This window comes from Corvus moneduloides, chromosome 1, assembly GCF_009650955.1.
Source record: "Corvus moneduloides isolate bCorMon1 chromosome 1, bCorMon1.pri, whole genome shotgun sequence".
Taxonomy (NCBI): Eukaryota; Metazoa; Chordata; class Aves; order Passeriformes; family Corvidae; genus Corvus; species Corvus moneduloides.
Genome location: NC_045476.1, coordinates 34,880,867 through 34,894,738, shown reverse-complemented (window position 1 = coordinate 34,894,738; position 13,872 = coordinate 34,880,867). Strand labels below are relative to the sequence as shown.

Sequence of the window (13,872 nt, the reverse complement as noted above, 5' to 3'; positions counted from 1 at the left end):
CCCCCTGTCATGGGCATGGACACCTTCCACTGCACCAGGTTGCTCAAAGCCCCATCCCACTCGGCCTTGAACACTGCCAGGGATGGGGGCAGCCACAATTTCTCTGAGCAACCTGTTCCAGCATCTCACTCACTATATATTCCTTTCCTAACAGTGCTCAATATCCATATTTCCTTCCTGCACTGCTTCTCATTACTGAGCTGATACTTTCAAATAACAGCCCTTAACAACCTCAAGATTTCATTCCAGCACGGAAATATTCAGCTCAAATGACATAACCATTTATACAAAGTAAGGACAGTTATCTTCCCATATACAGCCAGAGGATTTGTTGCTTTGAAAGGTAATTTGGAAACGCATCTGAGTGATAAAGTCTTTTAACTCAGACTTTGTTTCCTATCTCATTTACAGTATTAAGGTATTTTACAGAGATACTGAAGTGATGGAATATAATTATAGGTAGCCATATTCAAATATGATGGCATATACAAGACCCTTTCATCCTTAATTTGCTAAGTCTTATGAAATATCTTGGAAACACTAAATGGTACACTATTAACAAACCTGTCACTGGGCATTAAATTGCACATAGTATAGTGGCTAAAGACATTTTTAAAATATTAATATCAATATAGCAGCATTTTGAGTGAATTTGTAACAAATTCCTGGAATACCAGTTATGATTTCTGTTGCTCATGCAAAAGCAGTGGGCCACCTTAGGCCCCCTAATTCAGAGCTCCAATCATTCATTTTTGTTTCATTAAGACATCCAACAAGGACTCTGATACAGCTATGACAGTACAGAAAATTCAGTTTTTTCCATCTAGTGGAAGACTCTGGTATCCATACCTGCCAGCCAAATGTATCCCTAGTGTGTCCTTCATTACACTTGAAAGAGCCCTATTTAACAAAATCTATAACCCCAGGCATTTCCAATAGAAATGTTTTCTGTATTAATTAAGAGGGAAAAAAACCCCTGCGTATGTATGTGTAACATTAACACATTTCTCTTTCCAAAATCAGGAAAGGGTATTGAAAATTTACTGAAGCCCAAATGCTGTCAGGGGGAGTTAATGTAAGTGCATAACTTCATCCTTGTTGCAAAGGCTTCACCATTTTAGGATTCTGAATGTGAGAAACTTTTTTTCAGATATACAGTTCCTAAGAGCAGTAAAAGTGATTGCCTTAAACATAAGCAGAAGATCTCTACAGGATTAACACATGAACAAGAGTGAGAGGCCCACACGTGGCAATCAGCATCCAAATAGACAATCAATAAAATAAGATTATTATACTCAACAGAACCATCAGTAATGTAAAATGTACAAGACTACCCATGTCTACAAATGCACATGGATGTGACTGTGCATTTACACACACATAGATGTGGATGTGTTTGCATGCTGAGCACATCTTTTTATTGTGATCAACAGATATATATACCTTTTACAGTCATAGGCTTTCACTAAGACTTGGGGTGATTTTGGAAAAGAAATTTTTACCATCAGTTGCTGAAAAGCTGCTGAATAGTTTCCCTAGTATCTCTACTGTACTATTCCCATGCCTGTGTTTATTCTAGCAAAAGTATAATCATAGGAAAAATGTTATGGTCAAATTTAGCATTTATTGCTGATCATCAGGTCAAACTTTGCTGCTGATTAAATGGAGCAATGTTGGTGAAGTGAGCAGAGCTGCTGTGGCTTGGAATTGACTTTGCTGTAATCAAAGTCGATTCCCAACCTTTTAGAGTAAAATACATTTTGGTGCTACACTGATATTGGGCATGGCTTTTTTACAGAACTCACTGAGCTGTAAATTATACATTCTGTCATGGTGCCCCCCCAGACAATATGTGCACAGCCACTTTGTCTGAGCGCAGTTGTTAGAAGCCTCCAACTCCATTTGGCATGTTCCATTGTGTGAAGTTATCGGGAACTCTGAATGCCACCCGTCCTGCTGCCACTCCACAGGGCATATTTCATCCCTGCACTCATGCACAGCTAGACAGAGGCAAACTGTTGAGGATAATGACTATCACGCAAATCAACACAGGTAAAGGTCAGCATTTTATGCTGCCAGTAGCTCAGAAACACCCGTTCTTTAATGCAATCAGAGCTGGAAATATGTTTCGAAAACATGCTCCTTCATACACTAGGAATTGTGTGCTCCCGGCTGAAGGGAGGCGGTGACCCGCAAAGGTTGCTGAGAATGGCATTATATTGAGCACAAAGATGGGGAAATTTGCTTCCCTGGCTGCTGACCCACAGGATTACTGCTTACTTGCAGAGAAGATGGAGAGTGCTGCTGTCCGGCCCTATTGAGGGCCCCCTGACTAATCGCCTCGTTCCATAAAGGGCAACCAAAGTTAATCACCAATAGAGCACAGCAGTCTGCTGCGGGGGGGGGGGAATAAATAAATGCTGCTCTTTGCAAATGCTGCTCTTGCAGTCACAGCACAGAACTCCCCAAATGCTGGCCTGGAGTATGTCCTCTTACACAACCTCTGCCCTAGCAGACGATCTATACCATCTAGGCTGTTCTGAAGGGACAGGGCAGACACAGTTTGTAAAGATCTCTGATGAGGTCTTCTACAGATTTCTCAGGAACAGATTACTGTGCTCACTTATCACTGTCATAAGAAAATCCTCCTCCTAACCCGAATGTCCCCACTGGTGCCCATTTCTGTTACTTCTTGCCATAGCTCTTATGAACCTGGAGAATGGATCACGCCTTTAATGTTTTCAAGGACAGATATGTCTTTTCTCAAGTTTTTCTTCTCTAGACTAGTTAACTCTAATTTATTCACTCTTTCTTTATAGCTTATGCTTGTTTTTCTCTGAAACCTCCTGTCACTCTGCATCACTCTTGATGCACAGCCCCAAAAGGGAAGTCAGAAATCCCTCTGAGGCTTTGTCAATGCTGAGAAAGGTAACAGGTTACTTCACATGTCTTGCACGCTAACTTCTGTTCGCACGTCTCGGTGCGTGCCGCATGTGCGTGCTTTGTGACAGCAAGCCATCACTGTGCCACTACAAGCCCGGATGATCTCCCCTAGGGATGCTACCCAGCCCATTGTTCCTCATCTGCTGTGTGTGTCATTGACTATTTCTGCTGAAGTGCCTTCAATATTCCCATATTGAAATTACCTTTTCAGATGCAAGTACTCCAAGTTGTCAAGATTGTTTTGAATTTATTTCTTCCCTCCATTTCACTTGCAAACAATTTCAGCTTTACAAGAACTGCTAATTTAATAGCACAAATTTCATTATCCTGGCTAGAGAAAATATGGAATGATAGTATGTTCAAAAGAGAAGTCCAAGAAAGATATGATTTTGTACATCCATTTGCTTAGGGAGTGAGACACTTGTAATTACTCTCTGAACAAGACTACCCATCTGTTTTGTTCTGCCCTGTAGAAGCTTAATCAATGTCACACATCTCTCAAGCATAAGATTAGTGCTGAGGTGGTGCTAAAAGACTTATAAAAGCCCAGCTATAATATCTACTTCTTATTCCATGTCTACATGGCATTATCCCATTGGCAAAGAAAATTAGGTTGATCTGACGCTACTTTTGAAAGTTGTTTTTAAAAAGTTTTAACTGTTGCAGGATTTTTGTAGGATTTGATGTTTAACTGACTAATCTACCATTCCCCAAATTCCCTTTCTTGGTATATTGAAGGGAGATGAATACAGAAGTTCCCTTCTGCCTTTCAGTGTCTCCCTGACTTTCTGCATCCTCCAGGGCAGCTTCTGCCTTTCCTGAGGTTGCGTCAGGTACCTCTGGATGAAATCACCTTTGCTAGAGAACAGAGCAATTTGCAAAAACCCTTAAAGGGCTCTGTTGTAATTCAGGGTGGAATTGAATAAAAGCTTTCAAAATCAGTAGAAAAATGATGAAACATTAACACCAGTGTCAACAGTTTACCAGTTTTGCTGCACTGTCTTTGGGTACCTTAACATTAACTTAAGTAAAACTTTGCTTGCCCCATGAAACAGGCAGCATTTTCCTCATTTAACAGCTGGGAAAGTAAAGACCTGAGTATATGAGGAATTCGTTCATGCTTAATTTTTGAGAGAAAAGTACACTGCATCTCTTTCTCAGAATGCCGCACTGAAACAGTCAGGCTGCACTCAGCAAAGGGATTTCCAGGTCTCATCCTGAATAAATCCCTTAAGCCATACTGCCCATGAGTAACAAACCCAGAAAGGAAAGCCAGACCCAGCATCCAGCTCCCAAACCAGGGCACAGAACAAAACCTCACTGCCTTTGCAGGAGGAAAAACAGCTTAGTGGGCTTTTGCATGCAGGAAAACTTGCAAAAGCCCTTTCATCTATCATAAGGAAAAACCAGAAGAATATATCACACGCAAAGAGTGCAGAAGGCCCAGAGGAAGGGCCTGAGCTGATTTCACAGAATTCAAAAAGGGTGGCATTTTACCAGCCTGGGGAGACAGGAAATACTGATGGAGAAAAAGGACTGTCAGATGTTGGGAAAGTTTTTCTTGTGACAAGGCCAAAGAAAGACCATTTACCTGGCTGTGGTTAGGTACTGCTACAGACCAGTTATCTTAGATAGTGAGGAATTGCTTAGGTATACATCTGATCCTGTGGTTGGGAGGGTTAATATTGGGTGCTTTTCCCCCTCTTTGCTGTAACTCTAAAATGAAGTAGTATTAAACCCCATTTTAGGTTGCAACACTCCAGTTGTTTTGTTTCTACACCAAGTCAATTATGAAAAGAGTTTCTCTGAATGAAGCAGCCACATTTTTCAGGAAAACGGAGAAAAAATGATGTGATTTTTTCTACAGTTAGGAAGGGTGATTAAAACTTCTGTCTAAATCTCACTGGAGGCACACCCTCCTCTCCTCCAGCCCTATGCCATATTGGCATATAGGTGCCTACCCAAAATACATTTTCCAGGATCTGCTAAGGGCAGGGAAGCCCCTTGAATTACCCAACTTCTTTGCCAGTACGACTGGAATATACTGGGGCAGATGGTGGTGCCTACCCAGGGAGTGTTGCAAGCAAGGGGAACAGAAGGAGGAAGCAACCAAGTTGTAGCACATTTAACAGAGGTATCAGAGCTGCACTTTGCTCTCCTGTCATATTATTTCCATGTATTTCTTCAAGAAGTGTGATACTTTCAGTGGAAAGGCTTAATGGGAAATATTTTCTTGGTTTTGTTACTGAAAGAGCATTCACTTTCTGACTGGATTTGGCTACTAACATAGCAATCTCAGTCAAGCAGGTGGTACACAGGAGTGATCAGAAATTCAGTGTGTAGCCACCTCATTTCCCTCAGAAAAGTGAGGCAGATAACTTTGAAAGATTAGACACCTGACCACACATTCAAACTTGCATGAAAAAAACCCATTTCTTCAAGAAAATCTCCTATGCATTTAGCAATGGGAATTTCTCACATTAAAAATTAGGTAAGATTTAAGGAAGAAATTCTTCACTGTGACGGTGAGAAGGCACTGGAACAGGTTGCTCAGAGAAGCTGTGGATGCCCCATTCCTGCCACTATTCAAGGCCAGGTTGGATGGAGCTCTGAGCAAGCTGATGCAAGGGAAGCTTCCCTGCCCATGTCAGGGGGGATGAACTACAGGAACTTTAATGTGCCCTCCAACCCAAACTATTCTATTATTCTCTCTGATTCTAAGAAATCATCTTGTCCTTGATCTGTAAGGCCAAGAAGACACAGAAGTACTCATATCTCTTTCTCATTACCTTCTCAGATGGTAAGCCAACTAAGAGTCTGGGGTTGAGTTTTAGGAGGATGTGCTCCTGAAAGGGCTGGTCACCAAATCAGATGCAAGAGCTGACATTACCCCTGCTCCAAGCCATGGCAAGTGCAAACACCAATTCCTCTGTGCTTTCCCTTTCTGCTTGAGAAAAGGAAGGGACACAGTATTTTCAAGAGTTAGTAGAAAGAGCAGCTAATCAGCAAAAGCCCAGAGTTGGCCATCTGGGGTAGCAGCCACCAGCCCTCCCTGACAGGCCTGGCTCATGCCCCTTTTAGCACTATCCACACTTCATTTTTATCTTGTGGTTTACAGAGATGGGCACAGTCTGTTTTGGTCCTGAGTCAAGCTCACAAGGATGTTTTTAGCTGAAGGGACACCTCAGAAAGAGAAACTGGTGTGGGAGGCAGTGGTTTTCTCGTCTCCTCCCTGAAAAAAGAGATGCTCAGTGGTCCCAGCAATGGGGCTAGTACAGCTCCCCTCCCTTTAGGAAGGAAAAAAAGGACAAGTTCTCTTGCACAAGGCAACTTCAATGCAATATGTGGTATTTAAAAGTTTTCTGGGTCAACAGGATGGAAAGGACAGACAATGCTCACAACCTGACATCCAAAAACCACCAGTGTAAAAATCCCACAGATGAGCATGATCACTGCCTTTCCTGTCATCAAAACTGTTATTGCCTTAAGCGCTCACTACTAAACAACACCACTTCCCCCTAGCTCTGGCAGCTGCTCGGTTACCGCTTGCATGGCTCCCAGCCCAAACAAGGACAGCCTCACAGCCATTTCTGTTTTTCACCTCTTGTTCTCATGTTCTGGCTGGTGGCTGAACCACCTCACCACCCTGACTCTACTCTGCTTTCTATTCACCCTGCCCCACCAAAACTGTCAGGGGCACTGTGGGTGGCTCAGAAGTGGGGCAAAAAACTGCTTTTATCAAGTTTAGGATTATTATTTCTAACTGTATTCCCTGAGCCACAGTGAAAAGAATTATTTCCTTCTGAAGGACGGAGAGCAGTCACAGGGTTTATGTTTCCAGCACAAAGGTGCCTTGGGAAGCTAGAAGAACTGCAGAATTTTAAGGCTGAAAAAGGCCTGTAAGATCAACAAGTCCCCCTGATGACAAAATAAAGCATATGACTGTAATGCATAAGACATACCCATTTGCACACTTAAAAAATATAACCTACCACATCTCCCTAGGTATATGGATTGTAATGCCAAGGGCATTTCTGGTGCAGAGATATCCACAGTCTACACTGATTCCAGTGTTACCAGTCTTGCTCTGGGAATCACTTAGCCAGCTGAGACTGTAGGATACCTATCCCCAGCTATAGGTACTGTGGGGATCACCACAGTCACTGAAGTCACGTGAGAAGGGGGTTGCCAACTTGCCCCACTTCTGTATGGGTCACGCAGACGTGTGTGCTCACAAAAAGGAAAGGAAATGTGAAGAAGCAGCCTTTGCAACCCAGCTATCCAGAGACGATCATCCAGACCACGAAGTTTCTCTGGCCCCAGTATGGACTGACCATCCTTAAGAACAGTTTTCTAGGCACTGAAATCAATGAGGAGACCCTGGGCAAGCCTGAAGGGAACCTTCCTGCCAGTTAAGCAAAATGCATTGTGAACCCTAAGAAACACTAGGACCTCCTAACATCCTATTTCCTGATCCCACACCTACCGACATCAAAGCCAACTTTTCAGATGCCATTCCCCACAGAGCAAAAACATGAACTTTGGGAAGCAGCAGTCAAAAAACAAAATCATAAAATAATTCCAGATCCCATGATGGCCTTGCAAAATCTTCAGTGACTGTTTCACCAAAGACTACAAGCATTTTGCAGTACAGCTGTTGAAATAGATAAAGAAGCAATTTATGATGTGAATAGCAACTCTCAGCTCACCAGTAGAGTAAGGAATGAACTAGTCCAGCAGGCAAACAAAACCTGGATACATACCAACACAGGTGTGTCCTTTGTACAGCCCAAAGGGGAGCGAAGGGGGTCGTGGGTCTTTTCCATGGGGCAGAGGGGAGGAAGAGGCAGCCTTCAGCAGAAGCAAGAGCCAGAGGATGCAGAATAAATTAAGGAATGTTTGCCTAGACCCCTTCATCCTAAAGAAGAAAAAAAAGAAGAAATAAGGAGGGAAGGGTGCAAGTGGACCTATATTCCCTTAACTCTCAGGGAGTATCCTGCATCCGTGCAGTTTGAGGAGAAAGGAGACTGGCGTGCCTGTGCAGCTGTAAGTAATGCAGGGACAGATTCCCAGGCGGGGACAGAGATGTCTGCCCTCTCATGGGGTGCATGGAGGATCCCACACTCACACATCGCAGGTGCTCTCCCAACCCCTCAGCCCCTCTCAGGCCCTGCCACCCATTAAACCCAGCAGGTCCCATAGACCTGGGCACACTGTGACCAGGCTGGGAGGATGCCCCTGTGGCCCCAGGCTGCTCTCCACACCCCCACGCGACCCCGCTGCCCCATGTGCAGCTCTTCCCAACCTGCTGGCCTGGGAGGACCAAGAGGGTTGGATGAACAGCTCTGGCTCAGCGCTCCCGTGTCTCCTGCAGTAGCAGTAGATGACTAACGACCTTGAACCACAGCAGCTGCCGGAGCCACTCAGCATTAATAACACAAGACACTCCCCTGAAAAACTAGTGTTGCAAAAAGGGAAAAAAAAAAAACAACTCCACAAACCCTTCCCCCCTGCGCCGTTGCTCCTCTGCCCTCCTCCGCAGAAAGGAAAAAAAAAAAAATCTCTTCAGCTGCTTCTGTAAAATTTCTGACCAGGGTTTCCGTTCAGGAGGATAGAGTGTGAAAAATGAAAGAAGCTGCTCAAGATGGAGCCGCAGGGGCAGGAGGGACGGGGCTGCCGTGCTGGGGTTCTGGGGTTTTGCCAGCGCTTTAGTTGTGCTGGGACCGAGCCACAGGGATGGGAGACAGCTGCCAGTGTGAAGGCAGCACTGGGAGCTGAACCCCCGTTCCCATCGGCTTTGAGCACATTCGCTTGCAGCCCCCAGCTGCCTGTGCGCCTTGAGAAATCCTGAGCTGTTCCTGCTTTGGCAGTCACAACAACTAAAGGTTTCCCTGGCTCTGTTTTTTTTAATCCCTCAGACAAGGCATAAACCAGTCGTTCCCCAGCCTGAAGCAAAAGCAGAGAGTAAAACATGTTTAAACGACATGACTTCAGAGGTGGAACAAGTCCAAACAGCTACATCCCAGGCACTGTGGATGCAAGGATGGCTATAAGGAGGTGATCTAGGACTGAGGCACCGGAGGGACAAAGCTGTGTCCCACCTCCACCTTTGCCTTTTTGTATAAACCAGCGCAAGTCTCTTCCCCTCACAGTGGGCAATGGGTACTCATCTTTCCTTTCCATTCCCTGTCTGTCTCTTTCAGAAGTGGGCAGGCCATTGACATGGGTTGCTAAAGGACAATGAGGAACCTGTCTCATCAAGTATTCCCCACATGCTTCCCAGAAATAACTAAAAGAGACTTACAAATAGTGTTGTAAAAAGGAAACTAGAGGATGTATTAAAATCAGTGATTCCCAGCCAATTCCTGCAGACCAACACGATCACACATGGATCAGACCTGCTTCAGTATTTAATGTGTTTTTTGCAAACCACTTCCTTCCTTGGGAGCCTCCCCTACGACCTTCTAAAGACAGTCCCAGAAAGTTTGCCTCAACTTTGATAAGGAGGATTTGCCTTGTGCTAACGATAATATAATCCAGTGGCTCTGGGGGAAAAAAAAAAAAGACTATAAAATCTTCAATGTGAATATAAATCACTCTCTATCTCCATTCTTTAAGCCAAGCCATTTATTTTCAAATATATGCTTTTCTTTGAAAAATATAAAAAATAATTAAACCCAAAATGAAGGTAATAACTGTTGCCTGAGTTTTGCAGAACTGTTTCTGCTTATTATTCTCCCTATAGCTAGCAATGCTGGTTTTCTTTTTTCTTTTTTTTTAGTAGCAGATAAACAAAAATCATAGTGCAAAGTACCTTATCCATATGCCAATCCTACTGAAATCTGCAGGATGTTTTTCTTAACGCTGTAAAAACTTGCTATAAAAAGACACTGTGCTACAGCGACTGCAGCTCCATTAAACCCTTTTTAACACACATATCACTTGGTTCTCAATGACACTTTGAAGTCCTTTAGAACTCTGCATATTGGCTCATGAGCATTTTCTGCAAAAGCAGAGTGCTAATAATAGGCAAGGAGAACCTTCCTAGCAGAGAGGTCTTGGGAATGGTTTCTGCTTTATATCTATTGCAAAGCACAAAGCTAAACAACGGCACTTATAAAGCACAGAGATAGATCCCAAGCTGCTCCCAGGCATGTAAACCTGCAAAGCATGTAGCTGAAGCCTGTAATCAGCTGTGCTATTTTCTTTCATTTTAGCCTGTGGAAAGAGCAGTGAGATAACTGCATGTGTAACACAGAGCTGCTTTGCACTGTACCTTATACATTAGTCAAGCTCTTAAACCAATTGAAGAAACAAAACCCCAAAGCTTTTAAAATCTGCAGTCTGGTCAGAGAAATGAGAGATTTGAATTAGAGGCCACCTGGGAAGGTGACACCCCTCCCCCTGCTGGCCCCTCCCCAGACCAGCGTGAAATCTTTCTTCTTCCCACTCAAATCAGATAGCAAATCCTTTCCTTTTGCCAAGCAGATTTTATATTACTTCCAAGTCCCTGACACGGTAAGACCTAAAGCTGTCTTGGTACAGGAGCGAAGGAGCATTTGATGTTGCCTTTTAATCTTAGCAAGTGCATAAATGATATTAATGGGAGGTAAAAAACAAATTAGACCTGTCCCAAAGGAAAGCATTTGATTATAAATGCTTCCATCAGGTTGTGCACAACACGTAAGTCAGGGAAGCAGACCTAGGTCAAGGGTGACTCAGGAGATGCTGCCTGCCTAGAAATAGAGTATGAGAGCTGGAGCAACTCTTCCCTCTGCAAAGCACCAGGTGCAGAGAGGTGATGTCTGGGGTGTCCCCTGCCCAAAAGGGTCTGGCAGGGTCACCCTACAGTTCTTGAGCTGTAACAAAATCAGCTCTTTTTAATGTGTTTGCAACCTGGGCTTGGAGCAGGTCCAGCCAGGTGGCAGAGGAGTGTAGTTCAGGGGGGTGCCCAGGGCTGGTGGGGCTGCTCAGGGTTGTTATAGCCCATGAGTGCCTCAGAGCCCTGAAACGTGCTTTTGGGAACGATGAGAGCCAAGTGGATGGAGGAATAAACTCTACAGAAATGCTCCTGGACACCCCACTAAGTACCTGTCTGCAGCATTACTCACCTAAATAGCGCTGAGAATGCAGTCAACACTTTGTCTCTCTGAACCTCCATGTGTTGCTTTTGAAGAGGAGGCAAGGCCAGTGCAGAGCCAGAGGTGCAGTGAGATCACCACCTCTTGCAGATGGGAAATCCTCGGTGCCCTGGAATGACCTAGCTCCACAGTCATTCGCTAGCTGTTAGGCAGAACACATAGGGTCAGTTGAATTTTTTCAAGGTTGAATTTGGACTAGTGGTACTAGTGATAATATATACATAAATAAATACACATGTATATCCATGATATACACTGGCCAACCTGCTGCTGCTTCCTGCTAAGGAAATGGGAGGGGGCCAGAACTCCCTCCATTCAGCACACAGATGAGGAAGGATGTGCCTTGCATTCTCTGCAGGGTTTTGGTTAAATTCTGCTCTGAAGGGAAGTCCTGCAGCTCTCAGTATTTGCTCTCAGGGTGCCAGAACACACTGAAGAACTTTCTCAGCTCACCCAGCTTGATCCAGTCTATCTTTTTTGGGAGTTTTAGCACATGTGAGGCTCTGCAGAGCTAAATCTCAGTTACCATATCCTCAGGTACAGGCCAGTAGCATGTGTGGGGGACACACCATGTAGGAGAGGGCTTTGGTTGGGGGTCACCAGACCCCATTAGTTCCCAATTAGCTGCAGGAGCTAATGACCCATGAAGTGCCCCACTCGGTCACTCCCAGCCCAATCTCTCCAGCCACACCCTCAAGCCTCTCTTAGTTTAAGCAGATCTGAGAGAAACTTGCAGGTGTGTGGCTGCCGAAAACCTGAGGCAAAGCATGCAAAGACAAGCTTGAATTTCCATGATGGCAGAGCAGACAGTGTTAGGGAACACGTGTAGCTAGTGAAGAAATACAATCCTCTAGTCTGATCCCAAGAGCAGGGGTGTGGTTTCTGGAGTTTGAAGGACCCACAACATTTCTCCATTTCTTGTGCTTCCATATGAGTTCCTGACACCTAATGTACATTGGTTTGGGTGGTGGTGTCAGATCAGCTAGGGGACAGGTAAGGTTTCAGCCTCTATCTTTGCTGCCCCTGACAGAGATGCAATGGAACCGAGTTAGGGTTTCTGATTTTCTGAGTAAGGTCTTAAACACAATTTAAGAGTCACCCCTTCCCTGTAGGGAGCAATACGTGATTGCCACTAGAACTGTGAAATGAGATGCGAAAATGAAGTTAGTTTCAATGCTGCTTTCTATAACGGGTCCCTAAAGACCTGTTTTATGTATACAGCAAATACATTGAAAAAAGCCATCAAAAAGAAGAGAGAATGAAAAATACTTCCATGAAGCCCCAAAACAGGACAAGCAAGAATTGGTTTGTCATCTGTCAGGATTAGGGGCCACTTAGATGAAAAAAGAAATATGAAATAGTTATCTTACAAAAGGAGATCAGCTGGCAGTGTATATTTATCTATCCTATTCTGTCCAAGTCACTGCACACATTAATGCACTTTTTTTTTTCCCCCTGTTTGGTTAGATTTCTTTTACATATTGATTTTTAAGATATATGCATTTTTTCTCTTTGTCACATTCATGTATGCATTTTTAAGATGATTAAATGTTATACTGGAAGTCTTTCTCTCCCTTTCTTTCCTCTTTGACACACTGTTCAGTTCTTAAGGGAATAGACATAAACCTTGTATTTTTGTGTCTGGAGAGATAAAACCTGCAGGAAGAAGCCTTTAGATCAAAGATCTTCTCAGTCCCTTTTCTTCCTTTTATTTTCAAAACGCTGTCCTTTGTGCCCTTTGACTCTGAAGTTCCCAGTGGTTTATTGCGTTGGTTATTTTTCATTACTGCTCTCCAAATTTCTCTGACTGTCATAAGCATCTCTGTGGTTGGTGCATTATCACTGGCACGGATGAACATTTCCAGAGCCCCATGTGGATTTGCGACTGCACCACAGCCAACTGAGTCATTCCCTCTGCCCCAGTTTCCTTATCAGTTGCTGCTCGCAGTTCAAGTTATGCGTCTGTTTCAGAGTCTCTCCATCTCATTGTCATTCAAAGCTGCAGGGAAAGCATTTAAACCAGTATTTTCTTGCACTCATATTGAAAAAATTTGTTCCAAGTTATTGCCATGCAGCAGCTGAGATGATTATCCTTTATTCTGCCACCTTTAATGAAATTACCTGTCCCAGCTTGCAAGGACAGTTGATATGTGTGCTCTTAGAAATGTAAATCGTTGACATGACTGGCTTCAGTTTGGATACATTAAAATGTGGGAACAAGCCTCTTAAGGCTTTCAAACAGGGAACACATGAAAAATACAGCTACATCACCCTGCACACTTGAGCACAGCAGGTTGTGCGCTTCTGGGAAGCTCTGGCTGTTAGGGTTGAAAAGAAGGGGTGCCTTTGGATTTTCTACTAAAGATGGCTTTCTGCAAAGCAGGGATCTGATGAACTGCATCCTCAAAGTGTATTTCTCACTACTGCCTGTAAGGAGCCCTACAGTGATTTACATGGCTTAGTGGTGGACTTGACAGTGCTGGATTAATGGTTGAACTTGATGATCCTAAAGTGGTGTTCCAAACGAAATGATTCTATGGCTCTGTGATTATTGGTGACACAGTACATTTCCTCAGTCGTCTGGTATTAATGCAGAAAAACAAACCTGGCTATTGTGTTCTTACTGTGTGCAGATGACCCTACAAATCCAGAGGTAATCTTACTAACATAGATTTTGCAGTTTGAGTTCTATGGGCACAGCTGTGGGCCTTTTCCAACCTAAAGAAGACTTAATTCTTGCTATTATCTAGACAAAAGTGCCCCAAACCCTCAACTCTGGCAATTAAGG

General features: G+C 43.9%; 1 protein-coding gene across 2 annotated transcripts in view; it reads right to left on the bottom strand.

The window, feature by feature from the left end:
* AOAH (acyloxyacyl hydrolase) overlaps positions 1–8,712 on the bottom strand; it is a 77,255-nt gene extending 68,543 nt beyond the window's left edge. Inside the window, exons 1-2 of one of the 2 annotated variants that reach the window (XM_032105080.1) lie at positions 8,445–8,712; positions 7,707–7,861 (exon numbers count right to left, since the gene is read on the bottom strand). In XM_032105080.1, the coding sequence (XP_031960971.1) occupies positions 7,707–7,860 (154 nt within the window). In that variant the 5' untranslated portion in view covers position 7,861; positions 8,445–8,712. Of the gene's footprint in view, positions 1–7,706; positions 7,862–8,248; positions 8,389–8,444 lie in introns of those variants that run through there. The other variant, XM_032105071.1, reaches the window with a different exon arrangement.
* Between the last annotated feature and the right edge of the window lie 5,160 nt (positions 8,713–13,872).